Source organism: Dermacentor andersoni, chromosome 4 (genome assembly GCF_023375885.2).
Source record: "Dermacentor andersoni chromosome 4, qqDerAnde1_hic_scaffold, whole genome shotgun sequence".
NCBI classification, from domain to species: domain Eukaryota; kingdom Metazoa; phylum Arthropoda; class Arachnida; order Ixodida; family Ixodidae; genus Dermacentor; species Dermacentor andersoni.
Window position 1 is genome coordinate 45,814,569 of NC_092817.1, and position 25,618 is coordinate 45,840,186.

The 25,618-nt window shown below is 46.6% G+C and overlaps 1 protein-coding gene across 1 annotated transcript in view; it reads left to right on the forward strand.

The window, feature by feature from the left end:
* The window catches only part of LOC126537046 (relaxin receptor 2-like), a 171,340-nt gene that overhangs the window by 116,063 nt on the left and 29,659 nt on the right, over positions 1–25,618 (forward strand). The window contains exon 2 of the mRNA XM_050184158.3: positions 16,298–16,450. Coding sequence (XP_050040115.1) covers positions 16,298–16,450 — 153 coding nt within the window. The remainder of the gene's footprint in view (positions 1–16,297; positions 16,451–25,618) is intronic.

Sequence of the window (25,618 nt, forward strand, 5' to 3'; positions counted from 1 at the left end):
CATTTCTTTTTTAACAGAAGGAACTTATTTCAGTGCCATACAAATAGGCCATTGAGGCGTTAAATAAAAGCTAATGAATATCACATTATTATAATAATTTTTGTCGCCATGGCCGGATTATCAATCGTATATGGATAATAGCGCGGATTTCTGAAGTGATGGAAGAAGATCGACGTCAGCGCTTGTGCATACGCTTTTTACCAGATGAAAAACGCAGAAGCTGAATGTTATTCAGGAGCCCTCTCTACATATCTGCATTTTTTTTCCCAGATGGTCTTGTACACAAGAATTCCAAAGCACGTGGTGTACAGAGACAAGAGGCGCCATGTCAGTTTTTTTTCTTGTGCACGCAATCTATATCGTGAACAAAACTCAGTAACCGCAGCTTCGAACAAGGTGTTGATGATGCTCTTCGTTCGTAAACCGGTAGTGTTGCTCTGAAAGTTGAAAAGCTTTCCCGAACGCAAGCTAGCGTGTTTTTCTTCGCCCTTTATATTTGTCATCTTCTCCGGCTATTACTAAATATATTCTCGTTAAAACGGCAGAACATGTGAAACCAGTGAGGTAAAAAAAAAAGAGAAAAATGTTCGGGGAAATATGCGCGACGTTGCGCAGCTTTACAATATCGATAACGAACAGGTGCGCACCAGCTGAAGGGATTTTATTCTGGTAACCTGACTGTTAAGGCAGTGACGTACCCATTTTATAATCTCCTTGTGCGAAACGCACGGGAATGACACGCGGCATGGCACTAAATCCGCGCGCATTTTGTAGCCCCCCTCCCCCCCCCCCCCCCCTGCCGTATAATTAATTCCCTTATAGGTATTGGAAGTTACTGCATAACCTAGAGTCCCGATCAAGGCACTTTTGATGAGACGTTTGGTCTTTGTATATATTTTTTTAACTTCCAAACTAAAGGTGACCTTAAATGGGAGTTGAACGCTGTGCGAGAAATGTGTGCCTCTCCCGCTCTTGCTCCTTTTTAATTAGTATTTCAGAGCATCAGACTGCTTCTTTCCTCACGCCAGTACTAACGTTCGTCCTTCGCTCTTTTCGACGCTTGTTGAAAAGTGATTACCCCGCACGGGGTATAGAAGCAACAGCGTTACGCAGCACGACATATGGCACCCGAGTATAATTCTGCCCCACGATGCCTTTTTCTGTTTCATTCCTGTGCTCATGGTCCGAGAGCGAGACGCGATCAATCTTTGTGACGAGCTGCGTGTGCCGCTGCTAATGGATGCCGGGCCGTCAGTTCTCGCAAGCGCGCTGTCTCGTGCCACATTTTAACGGCGAGGTGAAAATGAGACGAGTAAGCGGCCTTTCAACGGCGTTTATTTCAACACGGAATGTCAAGTGCCGATTCTTTTGGGATTACTTGGAGTGTGCTGCTGCTATTGAAATTTTCGATGGATGAACGCAGATTAAACGCCAGAAGTCATGGAGGAAATTCGTTCGATGACTGCGGCTGTGTAACGACAAAGATAAACTGTTGCAATTATCTGCACATTCCCTGCTGGCAAGCTGCCTTTGATGTCGCAATTGTACTCCGCGCTGTACTCTGTCGACGACAGTTTTGCTGCCTGGTTTTAAGCGGAGGCATATCGCTATAGAGTAATGGTTCACGGGAATGAAAACGACACACGTAACGGTAAGCGCTAAGAACAAGGTCAGAAAGAACGGAGGAGGAGGAGGAGGAAATAAAGAGAGAAGGCAGGGATGTTAACCAGAAAGCGTCTGGTCGGCTACCCTTTTCGGGAGGGGGGGTAGAAGGAATAGAAAGATAAGATAGAGAGAGGGAGAGGAGGGGCAGGAAAGGCGCGGTGAGCTCGCGCATGCACGTGGATTTACTTATGAGGTCTTAGGCGAAATGAACACGAGAAATTGTACTTCCACTGGCAGGTCGTGCGGTGCGGGAAGCGGATAAGAGATGTCGTATTGTAACGACCCACACGAAGATAAGATTAAGTAAGACGCAATTAGGGGCAGTAAAGAAGCAGACAGACCGATGATAATTACACTGCTGTCACATGGCCACTTGGTTATGCTTTACTCCATGACGAATGAACGATGTGACATAATTGTTTTCTGGCAAGCTTGTTTTCCATCATGCTCAGCCAAAGTGGAGCCTTACGGGAAGGTTGTTTCAAGGTTAGAAGACATACCTATAACACCCCAAAGCAACCCCGGAAGTCAATCCATATACGAATGAGCGAAAGCTCACGAGCTGGCCGAAAACACGAAATAATGTAATTGTTGCAGTCTGCTGTGACTTGACCACATCTTGCTTTCTGGATCACAGTCCACGTTGGCAAAAAAAAAAAAAAAGAAAGATTGAAGGTTACCATCAGCGTGCCTTGTGCTTTGATGATCAAGCAAACGCCAAAAGGAAGAAAGCCCAGAATCAGTACAACTAATAACGTTAAGCCAAGTCACCCAAGGGATTGCTTCAATATTCATTGCTTTCAAGGGAGCCTGAAAAGTACACAGAGCGCATAGGGGGAAAAAAAGAGAAAGAAAAGAGACAAAGATTAGGTCTATTATGAAAGGAAAAGAAAGGCGGTTGGTTATATGTACAGGTATAAAAAACAAATCCCGTTTTGTTTTTTTAAACGTTGCTTTTAAAGTCGCTTTCCCAAGAACCTTTCTAAGGCCCACCAGGCCAGTATATACATATGGCAGTAGATATGGAATCTAGAACGACTGCGTTAGCCGGCGGAGGAGATAAACAAAGAGCAGCTACAACAGTTCAGGGTCATTTCCAGCCAAGGACCACGCCACCTCTGAATTGAATTCTGTGGCCTAACGTCACCCAATTGCACAGTGGTCCGAGATACACGCCTTAGCGGAGGGCTACGGATTAATTTTGATCACATTGGATTCATTTAGGTGCACCTGAATCCACTTGCACGAGCTTCTTTTTCTAAATTTCGTCAACATTACTATCTGGCCGGTCGTCCGGGAATTGAAACTACGACCTCGTGCTTATCAGCTCAACACCATAGCCGCTGAGCCACCACGGCTGGGCCACGACGCTTCTGCATTCAAGCTGCTGGGAGCAACTGCGATGCAGAACTTTGAAGCAGAGCTTTGCAAAGCCAGTGAAGTAATACGTCCCTTCACGTTCCAGTACGTGAAGACTTCTTTCCAGAACAGCTGAACGCTCAAATTTTGTCGAGGAGGGGGAGGAATTGCGTCAGCGACTGAATTGGATCGCACGTGCGAATGACATCTACTATATTAATGGTCAAGAGGTGATTGCGGAATACACAATACGCGAGTTCCGCAATCAAGCCGCAAGGTATCTCTTTCAAGATGCCGACCCCTTCATAACGCATAAAAACGCATCTGCCACGACCATCCCCATAAGGAATCAAATTGCAGGACGAACGATGACACCAAAAGGAACACTTGATTCAAGCGGTTCAGTTAGGGCATATTGTAATAGCGACATATAAATTATCCTGTCAGTGCACTGAAAGTAACGATGGGCTCATTCATTAGAATAACTGATCGCGTTTTCTTTAATTATTGAGGCGAAAGTGAAATAAGCAGACTTAGTAATCCTACAATCAGTGAGGCTATTCCTCGTCACATAGCACTGATAAAACACGAAACTAACCAAAATAAAAACAAATAATAACATAACGTCCAAATACATGTCACAAGATTAGAAAATCAGACACGAAGAGAGCTAGGAAAAGTTAAACACAGTTAAATGCGAAGTGCGTTCATTCCTCTGAGGCGTCATTCATATATAAAACGAGGCGAGGTTGTCACGTTTTGGAATTGACGCCATTGTATCCCGTCTCAGCATCTCATTGAAGTGCAGTGAAAGCTAGGGCTTGTGTCAGCCAATTAGCAACGTGAACCGGCTGCATGATGCACTATTAAGCCTTCTTTGATGATTCTGTTCAATCTGCATAGGCGGTCAGAGGGGAACAATAGAACAGCCCTCCTTGTAGGACCGCGCTCACAAAACACTCTTGCGCTATAATTGTTTGCAAGAGCAAATCGTGACCAATCTTGATGCTGGACATATTACTAGAGGTGACGGCCAACCAATGAATAAGAGCACTCACGAACGAAACAGTTTGTGAATTCTACAAATGTAGTATCACTCCTCACTGGGTAACGAGGTCGCTGCCCTCGAATGCAATGGAGAGGAATTCAGACCGCAATTTCTTTCCATTTCACTTGATGCTCTGAACTCATGCGCTGTCGAGACAATGTACTTCAACGACCTTAGTGAGTGTTACCCGTTCGTCTGAAGCCAGCACCCTTCCCTGTCGAATGCGTCGCCTTATATCTTGCTGTCCCTATATTGTCGGTAAGCCTTAGAGCTCCGCGCAAGGCGTCAAGACGTCGCGGCGCCCTGCGCTGGTCGCCGGCGCGTCGTTCGTTAACCTCTGCTGGTAGCCGCTGGTCAAGCTCAGGGGTGCACGACCTCGGATGGGCTTCCCGCGGCTCCGGGCCCGGGGCCTGCGTTTTCTCCGCGCCACCAGAGTCGTCGCTGCGGGAGACCCACTCAATGCCACGCTGCTCGCCCACGCCCCCCTTCGCTGCCGCCGCCCTCGCCGACAAGTGCGACCGGCGGGCTTTCCTTTTCTCTGTGCCGGCTTGCGTAGGCGGCTTACTGGCGTTTTCGGAGTGCCGTGTTCTCGCGAATACACCAAGCACTCCTGTTTATGGATTACGGGATAGTTTGCACTTCAGCTAGTTGATTCATTATGACTAAGAGCGAGAGAGAGAGAGAGAGGAAACGCAGGTATGTTAACCAGAAGCCCGTCCGGTCTGCTATCCTGCACTGGAGGAGGGAATATAGGGATGACGAGAGAGAGAGAGAGAGAGAGAGAGAGAGAGGACAGTGTTGCGCACATTTGAAGGTCTGCGCCGAGTCTTTAAACGGTCGCCAAGGCGTGTCGATTTGAGATACTGCAATAAAGCTTTCGTGAATTTCTGTGCTATCAGCGCGCACGGCCATAGTCCAAGGATCTTCATTTAGGAAAATTGTCTAGAATCGACCCGGTTCGATGTTGTCCGCAGAGGTTCGCGCTCTACGTCGTACCGGGTACAAAGACACAAAATTCGTTCAATAGTTTCTGTTAGTTCCGAGCCGGAATGGAGGATGCACCCATGTGCGACTCTTAAGGAACTACAGAAATTATGACTAAGGAAACATATGGCGCAACGCAGACAAGGACGAGATGAGAGAAACTAGCACTGGCACAGACGTCCAACTAAACTTATTTCTCTCAGAAGCCGTCAATCCAAGCACGTTATCACATAGGGGCAGTGTGGCGTGGCCCAATCACTATGAATAGAACAAAAAAAAAAGAAGAGGGTTCTTGGGCTGGCATGTCGCCTTAACTCAACAATTTCATCCATATATCATTTTTTCTCTTTTCTTTTTCTGTTCTTTTTATGCTTGTTCTGTTCCTTCTTTTATGTGCGTGTTCTGCCGCACCACGTACGTACAGTAACTTAATTTGACGGCTTCTGACTGAAATAAAATTAGTTGAACGTTTTTCAGCAGTGTGGACTTATCAGCGGTACAAGAAAGAAAGATATACACAGCGCTGTAAAGAAGTAAAAGAAAAAACAGACGCATATCATACACAATGTTGGAATCTAATTGACGCGAGGCATGTTTGAGTCAACGATGTTGCCACAGTCGGGGCGACCCGAGCACATCCTCGATCGTCACCTGCAGCTACATGCGCCACCAGGACAAAGACGATGTATGATGCTATTCGAATCGATAATGTTGATGACACGTGTATTCAGAGAGAAGTACCACATCTATCTAAATGTATTTAAAGCTTCGTACCTTTTGTTTCGCATCGGCATATCTATTTTGGGGGAGTCGGCAAGAAAGAGTATGTGGCCAGTTGCACATACTCAGGGCCGCAAGTTGTCTACAATAGGCCAGAAAGCAGGCAGCAGCAATTTTTCTATTCGGGCACATACCTAGTGCAGCACGCTGTCTGTATATATCCAGAATAAATCCGACGAGAAAATGACAATGAGCACCAAACCTCCCAGAGGAGCAAGGAGGAGGAGGAGGAGGAGGAGGAGGAGGAGGAGGGAAAATAGGGAAGGAAAAGTAGGAAGGTCAACCAGACGTACGTCCGGTTCGCTACCCTACACAGGGGGGAGAGGAGGAAGGGGTAAGGAAAAAAGACTGATAGATGAGGATACCGATAACGTTACTATGTTACACGTTGCACGTGGTAAGACGTATCGTGATTCCAAATACCAATCTGTCGATTTCCTATATATTAAAATATCTTTGTTGTTTATTCGCTTGGGTTGTGATGCGGCATAACTTCAGTATGAATTAAAATATAAGCATATAGGACCGTTTTGTGCAGATACTGCGAGAGAAACTTATAGAATATGCTGTTCATGATCCAGCGTTCATAGCCTTCAGGTTTGTCACCATTCAATTTCAAACATCTAAGTGCATTTTCGCGAAATGTCTTTGTCCTACGGTACGTCCAAAGTAGACGTCGAAATGTCCGTTCTCGTTGATAAACTATTGTAAGAGTTGTCTATTTGCGAGTACATAGAATGCAAATAAAATAGATCGCGCGCGCACGCACGCACGCACGCACGCACGCGCACACACACACACACACACACACACACACACACACACACACACACACACACACACACACACACACACACACACACACACACACACACACACACACGCACGCACGCACGCACACGCACGCACGCACACGCACACGCACGTACACCGCAAGGGATGCGATGGGTGAGAGCAACGAAAAGAATGAAAAAAAAAACAGAAAAAGAACCACACACACACACACACACACACACATACATACACTACAGAACTCTTTCTGTGGGCGCTGTAACGCAGTCTGCGAAGGCATTGCTACTATTACATTCTCACCGTCCCATGCTACGTCATTAAAACTTCTTTCTGGGCGATTTGGTGCATACTTGGCATAAAAATAGTTACAGCGCAATCACATGCAACCACAAGTGTGAAGGACGGGACACACACAGTGTTAAGTCACAATTTGTCACGAAGTCCGGTCTCTTTTAAGTAACGCAACAGCACCTTCGTAGCGGATGGCGCTGATATTCGCGTAGGCCAGTTTCCAAGGGTGCTGTTTTCCGTTATTGTGCGCGTGTCCAGTTGGTCTAGGGTGGCTGAGAGGGGCCCCCTTTGCGGCTTGAAACGAGGGCACTCACGACGAAAATGTGCGATTGTTTCGTTGCACTCGCAAAAGTCAGAAAGTGGGCTGTTGGCCATTCCGATCAGAAAGGAGTACGCATTTGAAAATGCTACTCTAGCAAAAAACGGACTATAATGGTGCAGTTACGTCGTACAAGGTAGTGGCGGAATACGGAGCTGTAAATTAGGGTCCAAGGTATGGAGTCGGGCACTTGTGAATTCGAATGGATTCCACTGAGTTATTGTTAGGTAACGCGCAAGCGCGGAAAGTTTTTTCCGCTGCGTTGCATTCGAAAGAGGAATGACAACACAGTTGACGCCGTCATGAGCAGATAGGCAGCTGCATCCGCTCGATCACTGCCATGTATGCCACAGTGACTAGGCAACCACTGACATATTATATCGTGTCCTTCGTCAACGATGCGGTGCACTTCTCTGGTCTCTGGGACGAGATGTTCATGTGATCCATGGCGCACTTTGTTCGAGAATTAACAAGTAGTGTTCGGGGTGGAATGGCGGGGTCAAGCTTACTGCAAATATATTAGGTTAGGTCTGCAGTCTTAGAACAAACGAAAGTCTTGAAAACTTGAAAGTTATGTATGTGTTCGACATTTGTTCGTTATACAGCCTGGTGAGTGAAAGGAATAAATCAGAAATGCATTTTTTGTTCTGGTCAAAGCAATACGAGTGAAAACGTGACGACAATAGCCAATTTGCGGAGCGATCTCTTGCATGGCATCTACGAAATATGTTTTATCTTCGAAAGGCATCTTAATTTAGTATACGATCCACGAAGCCGACACTGAAGCTTTACCTTAACGTATACTGTCATATGTACAGCAAAAAATGTAACTTCGCAAGATCTAATGAAAATTCCGACAGAGAGCAAACACGAAACAGAGAGAGCAGACAGCATGATTATAACTTAAGAAGTTCACCCGACGGTAAAGCGAAAAGCAGTTTCAAATGTTGACGGCTTATGCAAAGAATCGCTTTTTGTCATCGGCACTGACGACAATAACGAGGCGCCCTTCCTTAACTGTGACAAATAACATTTACTTTGCAAAATTGGTTTTGTCAAGAAAGCAAAAACAAAAGAAAAGCAGTCGATTGCCTTAAACTTTCCCAAAGTTTTCAACAATTCCTTTTGTACACATATAGTGTCCTCGAGACGTATTGCACCAGACGCTCCTATTGCTTTTCGAGGTCGTCTGAAGCAACAGACTGGTGCAGTTCTTCGTGCCGGTAGAACAGAAAAAAAAAAAAAAAAAACTCCTTATTTAAGATAGCCAACCGTTCTTTCGTTAGGTCAGGTTTTCTTTAGGCGACGTAAATCTCAAATTGATCTCCACGAGCGATCCCCCTATATCACAACAAACGAAGCCAGCCTCCTTCGACTTCGCCCATATTGAACGATATTTTTTCCCCTTCACCGACCTCCGGTCGACGGAAAAGAGATCGGGCGGCGGCTTTGTAAAATGAGTTTTCGCATTCCTGGTGATGTTAATTATTTTCCGGTAGCCACTCTGCATAATTTGCACCTACAACTACACTTCAACCCATCTTCACTCTTTCCTCGACTCCTCACAGTTTCTTCGCTATGGTTCGCTAAGCAAGGCGGGCGGCGATCGCGGACGCTGCTCCTTTTTTTCACACGCCCCACTCGGCTTTGCATCCTTCGACGCGCTTCTCCTTCGCAGAGAGATCCTCGAACGAGACAAGCGGAGAGGGTGGGCGACGCCACGCTTCGTTAAGCGGCCGCCTCCGAAGACTGACGCAGAAAGCCGTAAAGAAACAATCTTCCTCCGTGTCGCCCTTCGCGCCTTGCTCTCGCCCGCATTGGGTTCCAGCCGCTGCGCGTCGTCGTCTTCGCGTCCAGTTTACACAGTCTCGCCGTCGCGCGCTTATGCAGAGTTTGTGCAAATGCACGGACACTGCGGCAGTCGGAGAGTCCGGTAGTGCATTGCAGATAGCAGCGAAGTACAAAAAAGAAAAAAAAAGAGAAAGAAAAATCGAGCTTATTTCCCTAACGCGCGACCCTGCGCTGATTCGGCGAGGAAAGCGCACCCATTCGTGTCCTCTTGTGTGGCTGGCCCGTCTGGCGCCAGGGGTGTCGCAAGTTTCCAAACGGGGACTGGTAAAACGACGTCTCCGTTATTTTGTGCGCTAAAGTGGTGGGGGGGGGCGTAGAGGAGGTGGAGGAGGAGGGCGGTTGGTGAGATGTGCTGACCATCCCCGGCGAGAAGATGGAGCGCGTTACAGGAGCAGTGTAACGCGCTGTTAGCACTTGGAGCAGTTACAGGAGCTCGGCCTGCGTCTTTTATATATTCTATCGCCGCTTGGCACACGCGTGGCTTGCGCCTTGCCTGCACGGGTGTGGAATGTCGGCGAATGTCAGCGAATGTCCGCGAGCGTCTTGTCCACCTTTCCTTTGTCGACCCGTGTTGTGGCGAATACGTGATTTAGAGATACCCCATAGGGGAAGAGAATCATAACCGGCTCTCGATGAGATCCTTCGCCTTCCAGCATGCCCTAAGGATTTGCCCGTAAAGGGGTCTTTACCGGTATTGTTTGAAGTGATGATGATGATGATGTCCTTGAGTTTGGCGCTTACCCACTCGCGGTACCAACTGCAGTGTGTTGCCCAGAAAAAGACGACTGTCGGTCTCGAGCATAAAAAACGCGGTGCCTTCTTCGTTGTCATCGAGCATTTGCCGTTATACCGGCCAAGAAGATGTTGAGAAAAACGAAAGTACAAAAATATCAATGTTCGTCAGCTCGATGTTTTACTAAACTGCGCATGTATTTGATGTGATCACCTTGGTTATATATATATATATATATATATATATATATATATATATATATATATATATATATATATATATATATATATATATATAATATCTTTAAATTAGGAGGATCAAAGTGGCTATACCGAAGAACAAATTCTATTGAAATGGCTAGTGCTCACTTTCACCCGTGTTGGCCTTGCGCTGCAACGCTTAAGAGAAGACTCATGACGTTAGGCCGACAGTGTAAAAATTCCGTTTGAATTTGAATTCGGCGTCATTTAGAAAGTTTCAGTGTCGTATAGTTTACAGGACGTTTCAATTAAAACGGATTTCATATGAACTGGTAAAACCCAAACGTAGCACTATATCGTTTCGCGGAGGATCAGGGCGGGCCCGTCTGCGCGGCGGCCCAAAGACGCCATCCGCGCTGAATTAGTGCAAGCGAAAGAGCCTACGCACGGGCACTGACGCGCTAAGTGTGATTAACAAAGGCGCGCGCTCGGGCTACCATAAGCTCATCACGTCCGAGCATCCGCGGCGCCCCTTGAGCTGCCTGCGTCGCGGCGCCTGATGAAGAAATCTTTCAGCGCCGTTGTCGCTATGACGTGTCCCCGGTGGCGATACCCTGTCGCTGACGCCCTTGACACTTCCCACGCTGGCTTTTGCTATTTTTAGGCGACCGTCCTTTTCAGCAGACCGATGCAGAAGCTGAAATGAGGGTTAGCTCGAAAAAATAAAGATTTGCCTGTGTTTGTTTAGATTGGCAGAAGTTTGTGTGGGTAAGAGAGACTCGAACGGAAGCTTACTTGAGAAAGCAATGACGCCAGAGGTCCGCGAGAGAGATGTGGATGAGAAACAGAATGAACAATCCACTTCGCTTCGCTCAGCTGGAAGTTTCCAAATAACGAATTGTTAGATTTTTTGTTTGTTTGTTCTAAACCGCTGTGAATAGAGTAATTATCCCGGGAAGATCTCTCTATGGAACGATGAATACTAATGCCTGCAAAACAACCGACTATACACAAGTGAAGCGTTCGATGCGCAAGCTAAATCTAATCATGAAATAGATATTAAATCGATGTGGTTTGTGTCAAAGGTATCAACGGAATATCCATCATCCGAAGTCAGTTGATAATGCTGTACCAGCGCAGTTGATGACACAAACGAAGTAACATTTGGAATCAAGTGTCATTCATTGATTCGTTCTCATTCTTAATTGTTTCCATCTGTCACGGTGTACACATAAGTGTACTCGACTTCTTTTTGCAGTTGTGACCAGTATAGTGGCAAGGAAAAAAAGAAACCCGCGCATTATGCTGCAAGTCAATTAAACCTTCTGCTTACACAATATGGCTTGGTTGCCTCTGTAGCCTCCTCCTACTTCCGGGTCGCTGCTAAGTTTCCTTTTCACGAAACTTGCTGCACATTTCCGATTTCCTGGCGAGACTCGCTTAGTTACCCTGAATCTTCATCGACCACAGAGGCTAGCTTTCCGTTCTGCTTCAACCACTTTGGGTTGAGCGGCGAGCCGCGTCGACGTCTTTGGCGTGGGATGACGTGATATTTCGGCGCACCGTGGGACATGCTCTCACATCTGCCGCCACTCCGCCAACCCTACGCGAAGGTACCACGTGGCTGCCTCGCCGGCGCCCGCCGTCTTTCAATCAGATTCCGTATTTCTTCGTCTGGCCGTATATCGAGTCCGGTTCTTGCGCTTCCTGCCGAAGGAGCCATGAGGAGCAGTACGAGCTTCGCAACAGCTGTCACCCATACGGCGCTGCCGGAATTACTGACTCGCGAAACAAGCCCGGAGCTCGCGGTCTTCACGGAGCGAACCGGCGCGAACACGGCTAACTCTTGAGATGAAGGAACGACGTCGCGGCGCATTTGTCAGTGACGCGTTTAGCGGCTCTTGACAACCGCTAGCAAGAGAGGCTCAGCGTTGTGACTGGCAAGAGCTTTCTTTCTCTCTCACTCTCTTTCTCTCCTTCTTCTGTTTTGTTCTTATGAGCTGAAAATAGGCTGCATAACTGCGAAAACACGATTTATATTGGCGCTAAAGCACGGATGTGTGCAGTTTACTTATTTACAGGAGTAACTAAAGCATGATTGAAGCTGAAGAAAATAAGAAACTGGGGTCGATTACTCATGCACCTTGTTCGTTAGTGTAATACTCAACTCGTATCGAGTTGAAGCTCGGCCTTTCGAAAAAATAAAGTGGTTGAGCGCAGTTCCAGAAAGATGAAGGAGCTTGAACTTAATCTTCACTCAGTGAGATTTGGCACTACAGTGAGCCACCCTAGTGGCTCACTGTTGTGCCACTAGGTTGCCCCACACAAATTTCTAGGGTGGGGATGAATGGTAGGCGTACTGAGATTAGAGATTGCGCAGCAGTACTGCAGCCGAACGCCTACGCAAACACACAAGCTTATCTCGGGCGACATGGACGACCCTGAGTGCTGCGAGTTCTTGCGGCAGTGGTGGCGACGTTTTGCTTCGGCTATAGGGCTCACATGGCAGCGCTAGGCCATATTTTGAAAGACAAATTTCTAGTGGGTAGGAAAACAGTGACTACGACGAGAAACACAAGATCGATAACAACCACCACAGCAACCTTGTGGTAAAATATCTAGAGAAAATGTTTTCACAAACGGTGCGGAAAGCTCCAGATTACATGCGACAGACATAAATTCCAATGAAAACCAACTGCTCATTAATAACAACACTTCATAGGCTTCGGCTTGGCACAGCCTGTACTAAATGATTCTTTTACAAAATAAGAAAAACCGACAGCGCTGTGTGCTCTTTTGAGGAGGCTGAAGAAGACATAGGACATATCTTATATATTAGACTGCAAAATTTATAATACTCACCGTAAGAGGCTTTTTAGGAAGGTACATGCTCTGGATAGGAGACTAATATTACTAGAATCATTCCTGGGTGCATGGTCATCAATAAACTTGCAACACAGCGCAACAGTCGCATTAGTACAGTTGCTTGAAGGATCGGGAATATCTAAAAGCCACCAAGTCGTATGATTGTAACTTTGATTATGGTCTTGTATCTGTGGAACTGCTTAATTCTTTTTAACTTTTGTTGTCGTATTCCAGTAGTTTTTCTGCGGTTGTTCGAGCACGCTGTGTTTTCCAACAACGAGGCTCGCTGTACCTGCATCAACATGTACACTAAAATGCTTGTGAACTGCTCAGAAGCAACTATTTTTGTTGGCTGTACGTGAACTTTCGAACTGTTGATACAATAGTATTTTTTTCGTTTTTTGCTTAATACTTTTCTTCTCCGGCCAGATTTATGGTTAGCCACCTGGTTACCTGAGATCGTAGAGCCGCTGCCCTAGAATGACGGGGGTCCCGGGTTCGAGTCCCAGACCAGGACGAATTTTTCTTCATCTGCGAGGCTTTTCTTTCGAGGAAACTGCATGGTTTTCCTTTGTAGCAATTGGTACGATTGCGTGGATGTCCAATTTTCCTTTTATTAACACATTTATGAAGTAAGAAACGAGGAGTACATGACGCCCTCTTACAGGCGCCAACATCACCTCGAATAGAGATAATAATAATATTAAACAACTGCAACAGTAAACACAACAATGATACGATAACAACTACGTCAACACATACTTTTATACGACGAGAACAAAGTGAGAGAAAGAAAGGTCCGCACATTTCTTATTACGGCACAGAAGTCATTTCTTGCAACAGCAACAGGTTCTTAGCCAACTTCTTAAGTACAACCTTGCGATGGACGCGACTAGGTTCCCACCCGCTGCAGAGCTCTCTATTGCCACCTCCGAAATTCCTGCACAAATGTCATCACTCTCGCCGTCTATGTGTCGCGCAAAACCTCGCACGGATGACTAAGCGCGGACACTGCGTGAAAGTGCTCTGGTTAGCACATCAGACTTGCACGCGAGCACTGCCATAGAGACGTTAGTTTGAAACCGTTGGTTGGGACGGAGAGCTTTATTTTAAGCAAGTAAGCGCTCATTCTGCTACCCTCCGTGTGCATTGCCGACGTTCTTATGTAACACCTAATGTATTGCAACAACTTAGGTGTAGCACTTATAGATAAAACTGTTGAATACCACTCGTACCTATATTAGCGGATGTGTGTGCCATAGAAATGCCTGAGACGACTACATGTATACAGTCATTATGTCGCAATTCATTGTTTTACTACGCAAAACAATATGCACTCGCTGGCATTAGCGTGTGGCTCAAATGCCGTGATATAAAGGCAGATTTAATGGGGTTAGTAGAGTAGTTTGCTGGGCCAGTTGGTGCATGGTGAACGTATAATGGTTTCCAGCAAATACGGACGCGAGCACAAGTGAGTCGAAACGGACAGGACAACGCTGGGAAAACCTACCAGCGTTGTCAGCGTGGACAGGACAACCAGCGTTGTCCTGTTCGTTTCTACTTACTTGTGCTCGCGTCCGTACTTGCTCGGCGGAAACCATCATACGTTCAGATTTAATGGGGCTTATTCATTCACTTTTACTAGCACTTCTCACACTGTAAGCAACACAGTGGCGGCGTTTGGCAAAGTTTTCTTTCCATTACGGCGATTTTGAGTATGAAGATGAGGAAGTGTAAGGGCGACGACACAATAACGTCGATGACTCGGCGATGAACGCCGTCACTGTCCTCATCGGCGTAACGAAAAGGATACATTCACGGATGGACAAAACAAACACATTTTTGAGATTGCAAGTGCTGTAGCAGTAATAAGTCGAGTTGGAAATTAAGGGGTACCTCCCTCATAAAACATCTATCTCAAACAAAAGGCTGCTATCGCGAAATAGCACGCCCGCCAGCGTAAAGCATCGTAACGTAGGCCTCCCGTCACATAGCTTCGCAGTGGGGTGTTCCATGGAATACTGGCGAAAGTCGAGGAAAGAAAATGGCCTGCGACTCCTACCGAAAGGTCGCAAGGAAAACGCTCTCTCGTATAAGCGGGTTCTACCGAGCCGTAAGGCGAAGAGCTCACTTCCACTGCAATTTCTATGAAGGCAACGTAGGATGCATTTGTTGGAAGGCTTACTGTCAAAAGCACTGCGTTTTATTCCGAATGAGTGGGTATTTCGCAGCGACAACAGAAGAAAAAGGTTGAAGGTTCCCAGTGCCAATACCAGATGACCATAACCGCTGTTGCCTTACGTGGAAGTAGAATTTGCGCTTGACTTTTGTCTCACTGGGTATTTATAGGCATCGAAAAGGTTAAGGAAAGGCATTCACTCAGGGCTGACTTTATGCCTACACAAAACCTCTTTTCGCATAGCAAGCGCTGGTACGTGCTCGGATTTTATAACTCATAACGCATAGAGATGCAGCGAGAAATTGCCACTCACACATGTAGTCAACGAAGAATCGCTTCATATCAACGTTTGATTGAAAAAGACATATCCTATTTCACCGGTTATTTTTTTTTTTTTCAGGAACACGAAGAGAAAGTGGGGAAGCTTTTCCGTTCTCATATAACGTTGATGTGAATAATTCCACGTATAACGCGAAACTTGATGATTCCGGCGTGCTCACCGACGACCTTTTTATTAAGTCGTTAATTTGTTTTTAAACGTGGTGTCCGGAAGTTTCTCCTGTTGGCTTATTTCCATGCGATGACTTCAAGGACATAGCGTGCAAAAGAAAAGAAGGTTGGATGTAAGAAGTCTGTGAATTTAAGGCGATGACTGGATGAGCCATAACTTCAATGGCAACGCGGTTATCATAGCACACATGACCTCCTTTCACCTGTTACCTTACCATATGGCACGTGGGTTCACTTTGTCCAGAATTTGCTAACTACAAGAGGCTTCCTTCACCAGTAAAACAGTTCATTGATCGGCGCGGACACAGTCAAGTTCCAACAAGGTACAAGGGCACAGCACTACGGAAGCTCAGTTTCACGTGCCGATAGGTGACTCCAGAGATGACAAAGAGCCATCATGACGGTGTCGAAGCATAACCAAATTATTTCATTCGCTTTCTGCATTTGGCTCGCTGGTCGCGGTCTTACTACCTACGCATACGCTCCCTCTTTCTCTTTGTTAGCTCTCTACCATTTCAGGTCGTATAAATAGTGGGGTTTGTCAGCTGATCCCTCTAAATACACCGTACGTGTATTAAAAACACGTTTCTGGATTTATCTGATCAACGAGGAAAAAAGGAAATTGCTGATAACGTGCATTAGCACGTAAGGTGCCTTCTCGGTGGACTATACGTTGGCTAGAGTTGGCTTTGGCTTGACCTTGACCTTGTCTTTTCCACAGCGGCTGATTCCGGAGCCGAGGAGATGGAGGCCGGATCGAGCTGTCCGCCTGGTCAAGTGCCCTGCGGCAACAGCTCGTCCTCGTGCCTTCCGAGGCGGCTTCACTGCGATGGATACCCGGACTGCAGAGAAGGCGAGGACGAAAAAGACTGCAGTAAGCCTTGGTTACTTGGCTCGTGCGCGTTCCCTTGGCGTGTGTTCCAATGCGCACTTGACTTGCGCAATTTCGAAACTTAGTGCCGTTCAGAGGGGCCCATTTCTTACTGAAGTAGGCCCATAGCTCCAACTCTGTGGTCTTTGCTCTAATGGGCTCCTGATGTAGCTTTTAACGGAAATGCGTGCGTGCAGAAGGGAAATACGTATTTGCTCTATAATGTGGCCCTACACCGTTTCGCCGAAGACGCACTTAATTGTTTTTTTAACCTGCTGTGTTTCATGTATTTTGCCAACGTCGTGTCAAAATCTGCATAAGTGTCCGCTAGCCGGCAGCTGAGTCAATGAGGGAAATTTTGTGAAGTAGACTATCAAAGGCTATTTCTTAAGCGGCGTTTGCTGCCATTTCCCCGGTGTATGACAGCTTTGCAAAATCTTGCAATTGTTCTTGTTGTTTGTGTCGGAAAACAATAACGCGTACGTGCTATGGGATATTGACTAAAATTAGAGTGATAGGAAAAAAGAAGACGGAAGTTAGAGAAAGTATCGTAGATGTATATACATATATTTTTATAATGGATGGTTGAATGGATGGATGAACTTTAGGGCACGCGTGAGCGCGGAACGGGCTGCTCCCACGTCGGGACTGAGAGGCCGAGCCTCTCCGCCGCGTGTGGGCCCGCTGGACAGCCCATAACTGTTCTTCGAGGTTGGGGCCGCGTAGAACTGCATCCCAGTGTGAAGAGGTGTTGCTTTCATCGCCGCGTAACGTGGAACACCGCCAGAGCATGTGATCTGAATTCGCTAAGCCATTGCATAGTGGACATGCATTTGTTGTCTGAACTTCGGCGTAAATCCTGTGAAAAAGTAGGGGGGGGGGGGAGACTTGGGTATGCGTTAATCTGTAGAAGCCGTATTGTTAGAGCCTGAGGTCTATTGAGTTTGCACTGTGCCTGTGGAGGGGGGGTGGGGGGGGTAGATCCTCAGAGCCAAGTAGAAGTGCTTGGCAAGGTCGTTGTACGAGGAAGGAGAGTCCCGATTGTCTGTACCCCCAACATCACGCTGCCCGGTAGCTACGCGGTCGATGATCTCTCGCGCAGCATTCTGTGCCGACTCATTGAGGTTGGCTGGGGCACCCTCAATCTGTCCCATGTGGGCTTGAGATCAAACCACACACAGTCATCTGCAGGTGCGGCTTGCACGAACATTTAATAACGAAAATAACAACGAATTTAAGAACGCGTTCTTAACTGTTGCATAGACAACGCCTAGTCCGCGCATGAACGCGTTCTTAAATTCATTATTATTTTCATTATTAAACGTTCGTGCAAGCCGCCCCAGATGACTGTGTGGCTTGATCTTCTTACTTACAAGTACACCTAAGGTCAGCTCGGATATTGTTCCTTTGACAAATGCCCGAGCGGCCTCTTGTCCTCTTGTCATTCAATAAGGCCATCGCTATTGCAGCCTGCTCTGCAATCTCAGAGGACGTCGTCCGAATCGAGATTGATTCGTGACTTGATTTTCATGGTCTACGCTAACCGCAGCGAAGGCCCGTCAGTCAGCGTGGCGCGCTGCGTCTACGAAACTGTTATCCGAAGCCCGTTCACGAGCCTTTTCCAGAAGGGACTTCGCATGCACCCGACGTCTTCCCACGTTGTGTTCCGGATGGACGTTTCGTAGGATCGGGGCGACAGTGATCTGGTCCCGCTGCTGTCGAGGGACGCTGCGGAACTTTGTCTTGATGCGGGGTGAACGCCCAGCTCCTGTAGGATGTGTCTAGCATCCAGTTCATGACCTATCCCCCACATTGGGTTTGTGGCGTTGTTGAAAAAATGATCATCATCCTCATAATAATCATAATGATCCGCATCTATTCCGTCGTGTCATATTTTCTCGCCAATTACTTGCCTCGTCTTGATTCTAGCACCCCGTCTCACAAACAGCCATAATTTATGCATTGAACTTACATTACTGATCACACAAATCATCGTCTTCGTGAGTTTTCCTCGTTTCATACGCGTATAACTTTCCTGGCTTCGACTTTGCTCACGTTTAAAACAGGGGATCACAGTGCCGGTTTCAAGTTCGAGAGGTGTGGGGCTCGATTCCTAGCTCGACCAATGGCACAGGCTACAATAATGCTGACAAACGCTCTTTGAGGAGGCCTCGAGGGATCAACGAAATTGATGAGGCTCCACAAGACCAGCTACAGTGTTTCTTACACAACACCTGCAAAAATCGTGTGCTTGAACGTAGATAACTAAGCAAAACAGGTAAAAAAAGCATGAATTTACACCGTGTGAGAGAACAAGCCTGGCCATCCATCGACTGGCACGGCATCTGCACGATCATTAGTATTCAATGTCAACAGTCTCTTTATGGCGATTTCTTTCACCAGCACCGTGCGTGCTACAGGCACGGATCCACGCACAAAAAAAAAAAAGGAAAACAAACACGCAAACATACATACGCGCACAAGGATTTTTATTGACTGCATGAAAAGAAGGCCGCAGTAGAAAAAGGTGGATGTCACTGGATACATCTTAAACGGCCTTTACACTGTCCCCGAAAAATCCCATAAATCTCGAAGCGCACTCACTCTTCGGACGAGCTCATGTTGCCGTAACTCGCAACTGCAGTCATTGCCGGGAGAGCGCCTCAAAAAAATAATACACCTTACTACGGTCCCTACATCTCCAACTCGCGCCATTCGGAGGAATGAAAGGGAGGTAAAGGGGCGCACGACACGCCCCCCCCCCCCCCCCCCCCCCCCCCTCCTTAACCGTGCCCCGACGTCGGGCTGTCTTCTGACCTGCAGACGAACACGGTCCGCTGCGCTCGCCGCGTTCGCCGTGGCGCGCCGTGCAACGACCCGGCTCTTTTGCTGCCATAGTTTTCGTTAGGAAAGGTAAACGGGCCTGCCCTGTTCATGTCGCGTTTCGCCGAACCATTGTCCCGCGAGGCTGCAGCTCGTAGCGCGCCGTCTGATTAAACCAATTGCGACGGCAAAAAGGCTTTGCTGGGTGACAGGACACAACGGAGAGTATGTTCTTTCCTCTTCGGCCCAGCCGTACGCAATAAAGCTGCGAGGGTCGCGCTTATTTCTCCTCCTTGCGGCATCACATTTCTCCTGCATTCGCGGAGTCGGTTGCCTCAGCGTGCTTTACTACACGGCTCCTTGACGCGTGTCGCTGAAATCGGTGTCCCGTATGTGGCGAAATATGAGCATTGACTTCGCTTTTCGCAGATTTAACGACCAGAACGCTGAGTATGGTGTCAATGACTATGAGTACCGACGCAGAGTGTCACACTGCGTAGCGTCTAATTGAAATAGGCGTTGTTAAACAAGCGTTCAGTCATACACGTATTGCACACGTACGCCTTGGTTGGTGTCAATAAGACGACTAAGTAGCAGACGCCGTACTGGCACGTAAAGGATAGTCTGGAACAGTGCGCGCTCTCGTGACTGGCCTGTGCAGACAGCATATTGCCCAACGACGGGGTCTTGCGGTTCTCCAATTCGGACACCAATGCTCGGTGTACGAGTGCCTCTGCATTCCACCCCCATCATAGTGCAGTCGCCTCTTCTGGGAATCTAACACACGACTGTCAGCAGCGAAAAGCCATAGTCATTGAACCACCAGGGCGGACAGCATAGATTTATGATGTTAAAAACTAGCGCAGACTCGTGGTGTTGACTAAAATTATGAATGAAAAATAAAGTGAGACGTTCTGTGTAGATGACCAAAACTGTACGTTATTGCTATTCATGTACAGAAGCCGCCTGATTTCGTTACTTTCTCACAGATCAAGCAACTAGAAATGAGCTAGACATCCTCTGAACTACAGATACCACTGGCAATGTTTCACTGCAGAAAACTAGATAATTTTTAAGAGGAAGCTTTAGCTCGGGTGCCCCTATCTAAATACATGTAAAATGAGAATTTGTTTTTCTCGGCAACCACTGCACCAAATTTCATGAGGTTTGTTGCATTTAAAAGAAAAACTTAAAATCTAGTGACTGTTGGTTCACAATTATTGATTTAGGTCATAAAGTTCTTATTAAATATTGCCAAAATCGAAAATTTTCAAAAAACAAAGCTATCAAGTTTAAAACTCTTTAACTTAGCAACCAAAAATGATAATGCAATTAATCTGATAGAACATCTAAAGCGGACAAAATTGATATGTTAGATAAGTGAATCTCAAAAAAATTTTCTAATATGGAAATACAGCTTTTGCAGAACCCTTGTAAACGGCGTAACAAATTCACGTAATATGTAAAATGACATAGCGAATTTGTCCGCTTTCAATGATCTAATGGATGCTGTTTACAGAACCACGATATCTATTCTTGATACAGAGCTATGAATTTGTAAACTTCGTGCTTCCATTTTCTTAAAGCTTTCGCATTTAAAAAAATTCTTGCAAGAAGATTCATGCCCTAAATCAAAATTCCGCTTCCAACACTCGCTAGAATTTAACTTTCTCTCTCAAATGCAACAACTTCCATTATTATCGGTCCAGGGATTTTCTCGGAAACACGTTTTTGCGTTTTACATGTATTTGAACAGGCCGCGTCGGAGTTGGGCCCGAGCTAAAGCTTCCTCTTAAGAAGCACGGCATATGATTCTTTACGGCACGATATGCTAATTATGGCGTTTTTTTTTCGACATTCGAGTGTAAGTCCGTGACCTGAAGACGTGTGGCATGCGCCGAGGCATTGAACTTCCCTGCAGCTCCACTGGAGTTGGCGATCTGTCGCATCTCTACCGCGACAACGCGACGCCTTGGTGTTGCTACGGTACGCGAGCGCCGGTTATTCACGTGGTATTTTTCAATTTTCGCGGTTGTCTTTATTATCCGGAACAAATAAATGGGGGCAGAAAGTACCGGGCTGAATACACGCGAGCGTCAAATTACTTTCGCTTTCCTACAAATGCTTCATTCACAGCAGTGCATTCAGAGCAGTAAGTAAAAGGAAAATTAGCTAATTGCAAATAATTAATAAAGTGGATCTACTCGACTGTGAACAATATGCACTTAGTTATATTCGTGTAGAACGGCCCGTATCTTTTTTTAAATATGGGATTCGTCATAGCTAAGACAACTTGTACATGGTGTCCCTTAAAGCTGGAAGCAGACTGACGAGCCCATAACATTCAGAAGCCATAAATTAGAGGACACCACCAGTTCTGAAAGCACGGCCGGCGAAACCACTTGCACTGGCCAGACCATTTCTAGGGCTTCTATTATTCCACACAATTTTGACAATTCGGTTTCGTGCGGTCTGTTCGTCTGCTTGGACGGCAATCTGCTTCAAAAGATGTCATGGGAATAAGCTTCCTATTCAGACGGACTTGGTAAAGTCCGCCTCAAACGGAAACACGCTCTCGAAAAGCAGCGTGTGGTATAAGCATTGAGGGAAAAACGATCTGCTCAGCAGATATTAACTCCAATCTTTGCGAAATAACCTCCATTTTTCCCTGCGTGAGATGAAATGGGAACCGTTTTCTGGCACACAGAAGTGGAGTGATTTTGGAGTGTCAATGGATGGAATTACAAAACGAGTCTGCAGAAAAAAAGAAAGTTTCAGTCCCAATAGCTACAACTAGGCTTGCCAACTATCAGCCATGTCGGAAAGTACGTGGCGTGGTGAAGTACTTTTGTACGTTTCCATTCATTTCACAATTGACTTTCTTCCATTATGGCTTTACAGGGTTAGTGCCTCCTTCTACTGGAAAAGGATGGATGGATAGATGGATGGATGGATACAACTTTATTGTACGTCCGGCAAGGTTTAATGTACTATTTATTCTTTATCTGAAGAGATTAGTCAAGGGTATGGCATGGCACTTAAAAGAAAAAAAAACAAAAGATGTAAAGACGAAAATGAAGCCCGTATAATCAGTAAACTTCAAATTGAATTTCTACAATTCTATCATCACGGATTACTTTGTTTAAGCCAGCAAATTATTATATAAACATTTTAATTCCTTGCTTAGTGCTTGCAATTCAAGATCGAGTTTTAAGTTGTAAACCGCCAAGTTTTCGTATGACACGCGGAAGCAATACTTACCCGGCGCTCTGACATAACAAATGACAAAATTGTTTCTTTTTATGTCCTGCAAACTTTTCACAGCAGAGGACGCCTGTTGTTTAGGCGGTTGTTGCTGCCACGAGAGAAAGGCGTAAAGAGAGTTCGACGTTCGACGAGAGTTCAAATATAATCGCAATGTGTTGCGATTGCGGAATTGAAACTGATGAGTGCACAAAGCATGTCCGCTGAGTAGAAATATTGAAGCTATAGCGTTAGTTTCGAGAGGTCCCTTTTTCCTTCAAACACAGCTGCTCTAGGGCTCTGGCACTCTGTAACTGAGCACGGCCTCACCAGTTTCATTCCCGGCCAAGGCTACTGCATTGCAGTTGAGGCGCTACATATAAACACCTGTGTGTTAAGGCTTGGTAATTTCGCGGGGTGAAAAATATTCCGGGCGCCTCCTCTACAGAGTCCCTCATAGATCCAACGTGGCAGTGGGTCGCTGTAAGCCCGTATGTACACTTGGACGATCCCTGATATCTCTCTCCAATCTTGGAGAAAAATTAAAGGACGCCCCACTTGTTATTTTCCGCAACGTCTTCTTTGCACACGGCGGCAGAAAGGCACGCGGGGCTCTAATGCGTTTAATGTAATTTTTTAAGAATTAGTTTATCCGGAGTGTTGTTAGTAGCAGGATTCCTAATAATTAACCTGCTGCAGTTCTACCGTTCTAAGAAGGGTCCCGAGTTGATAACTTACGTGGTGACCTAGTCAATATTAGATAATTTTTTGTTAATCAATGATTATCACACATTTAGGGCTTAGGTTTCGCCAGCACTAACGACGTATCAGCGAAGTAAGCAGATCGTTGTATTCAGTGCAAAGTCTTGAAAACAATTTGGCTTTGCACTCATTTCAGTCATGACGCATGTCCTTAAAAAAAGCTTTCTTCCGATATTGCCTTCCAAGGAACAGCGATAAATGAACTTGACGTCGGAAGCATTGACAGTTTATGTCGTACAGAATAATAAACTACTTGAAGCCCGGTAACACGCGAGTGCCTCACATGTTCGCGTTGTACGTGCCGTTGGTTCCATGAGCTTGTGACATGTACGAAAAGCGGCACCTAAGCGTCATCGCTACGTCCTGCAAGCATGAAAAAAAAGGAAGATTTTGTTTTATTTCACACGCTCCAAATACCCTCTCGTACTGCGCCAGTTTGCGAAAAAAGCCAGCATAGCGTGGCACATGATGTCTTTCACCTGGGCCAAATCACGCTCTATAACCGTGGGGCTCCCTTTCATTATCCGACCGATCACGTGAACGCCGTGGCCGACATAATGACCGGCGCCTACGCTGTATACGTACGCTCGCCGGTTGCTGTGGTGCCGCAAAACAGATGCAGAAATCGCTGGCAGAGATTGATGAGCCCCACACACGGGCGGCGAACACACGACTGCGACTGTTCGGAGCCACCCTATACTCGATCGCGGACGCGCTCACGTTCGGTGCCGTATAGTTATCGAAAGTACCGAGCGAGCTTATAGTTGTAGCACACACGGCACACGGGGAGGAAACGCCGAAGGGTATATACGCTGTGGACATATCGGCACGGAGCGATTCATCATGGCCTCGCCGCGGTGGCGTATTTCGGTGTGCTGCGATCGCCGCGGCTCTGGCAGAAGCTAAAGATGGATCGGAGCCAGTCCATCGCAGAAATCGCACGAGCTACTTCGCTCCTTCTTCCTAGCCCACACGCCTGCGGCTGCCGTCTGGTATGAGGCCAGCCGGCGGCTCATTGTGGTCTGTCGGGGGCGTCCCTTCGTCGTATATCACGACGCGCCCTGGTCGGTGCATCTGCCTTTTAATGACCGTTGCGACCAACTTGCCAAGATGCGCTTCGCACGAGAGGCAGCGCCTCCGCGAGACGACGGCTCCTCCGAGACGACAAAGGGTTCGACCGGAAAGGTCACCACGCCGGAGGCCTTTCGATCGTACGAAGGGTCTTGATCGAGTTCCGGCTGACTTCCTCAGCTATTAATGGGCATGTGTTACGCGACCGTCCGCGGCAAGCCAGCGTGGTTTCGATGGAACACGTCTTCGATGTCGTAGACTCGTTACTGGGCGAACATGACATAGGCTTACTTCCGGCTTCTGGAGCATCCTATGAAGCATCGAGCAGCTTTTCCCCCCTCTGTTATAGATTGTGATTTGGCCGTCCGTACTTAGACTGCCAACGTCTTCTTTGATTTAACTTATTTTCAATGCACCAGCCCCTTACGTTAGAAATCTCCAACACACATTTCAGTCATCTTTTGTGTTCGGAAACCTAGTGTCGCTTTTGCGCTGAGTTCTGGTTGTGACATGGAAGCCTTCATCGTAGAGGCGATGGGAAAGAGAGAAAAGGAGGTGATGGAGAAAAGATGGGGTGGTCAAGTTTGGAGAAGATTTTGGAGTCACAATAGGCAAAACTACGGAAAAGATATTTTCAAAGCCATGACGTCACAGTGACGCACCGGTCTTGGGTACCTGAGAAAAAAGAAGGACCGTAATTTTCTCTTGAAGTAACCAACCTCCTACCGCTAATTTTCTCTTGAATTAACCAACCTCCTACCGCTAAGTCAAAAAACATAGACCACTGAAAGTACTTTATCATTCTAAACTGATTATGTGTTTCTATTTAGTGCCCCTTAAGAGAAGATTTTGTTACTTCGGCCACGTGTCGTTGACAAATAACTTAGGAGCCTACAAGGCTTGTTTCAATAAAGATTTTTGTGGAAGAACACGCAGTTGCCTCCTGCTCGCGAACCTTTATGTAATCTCTGAGCTAAGACATAACCTATAGATTGTCACCGACGTTTATCATCGACGCGGGTGCGAGCGTTGTATTCCGTGATATTCCTATAAGCTGTTCGGGGAGTAGGAGCTACGGATAAGCTAGAAGACGAGGGTGGCAGCCACAGCCCGCTCTTTGCAAAACCTTACAATGTGCGTGTTTTTTAACATTGATATCATGCATGCAGTAGGCAAGCGACTTCTGACCGACGCTTCATTGCTAATCGCACTTCCCCGAGCTGTTCCTGCGACGTCGTCGTCACCGCACTCCAATTTTTGGTGTTCTTAGAC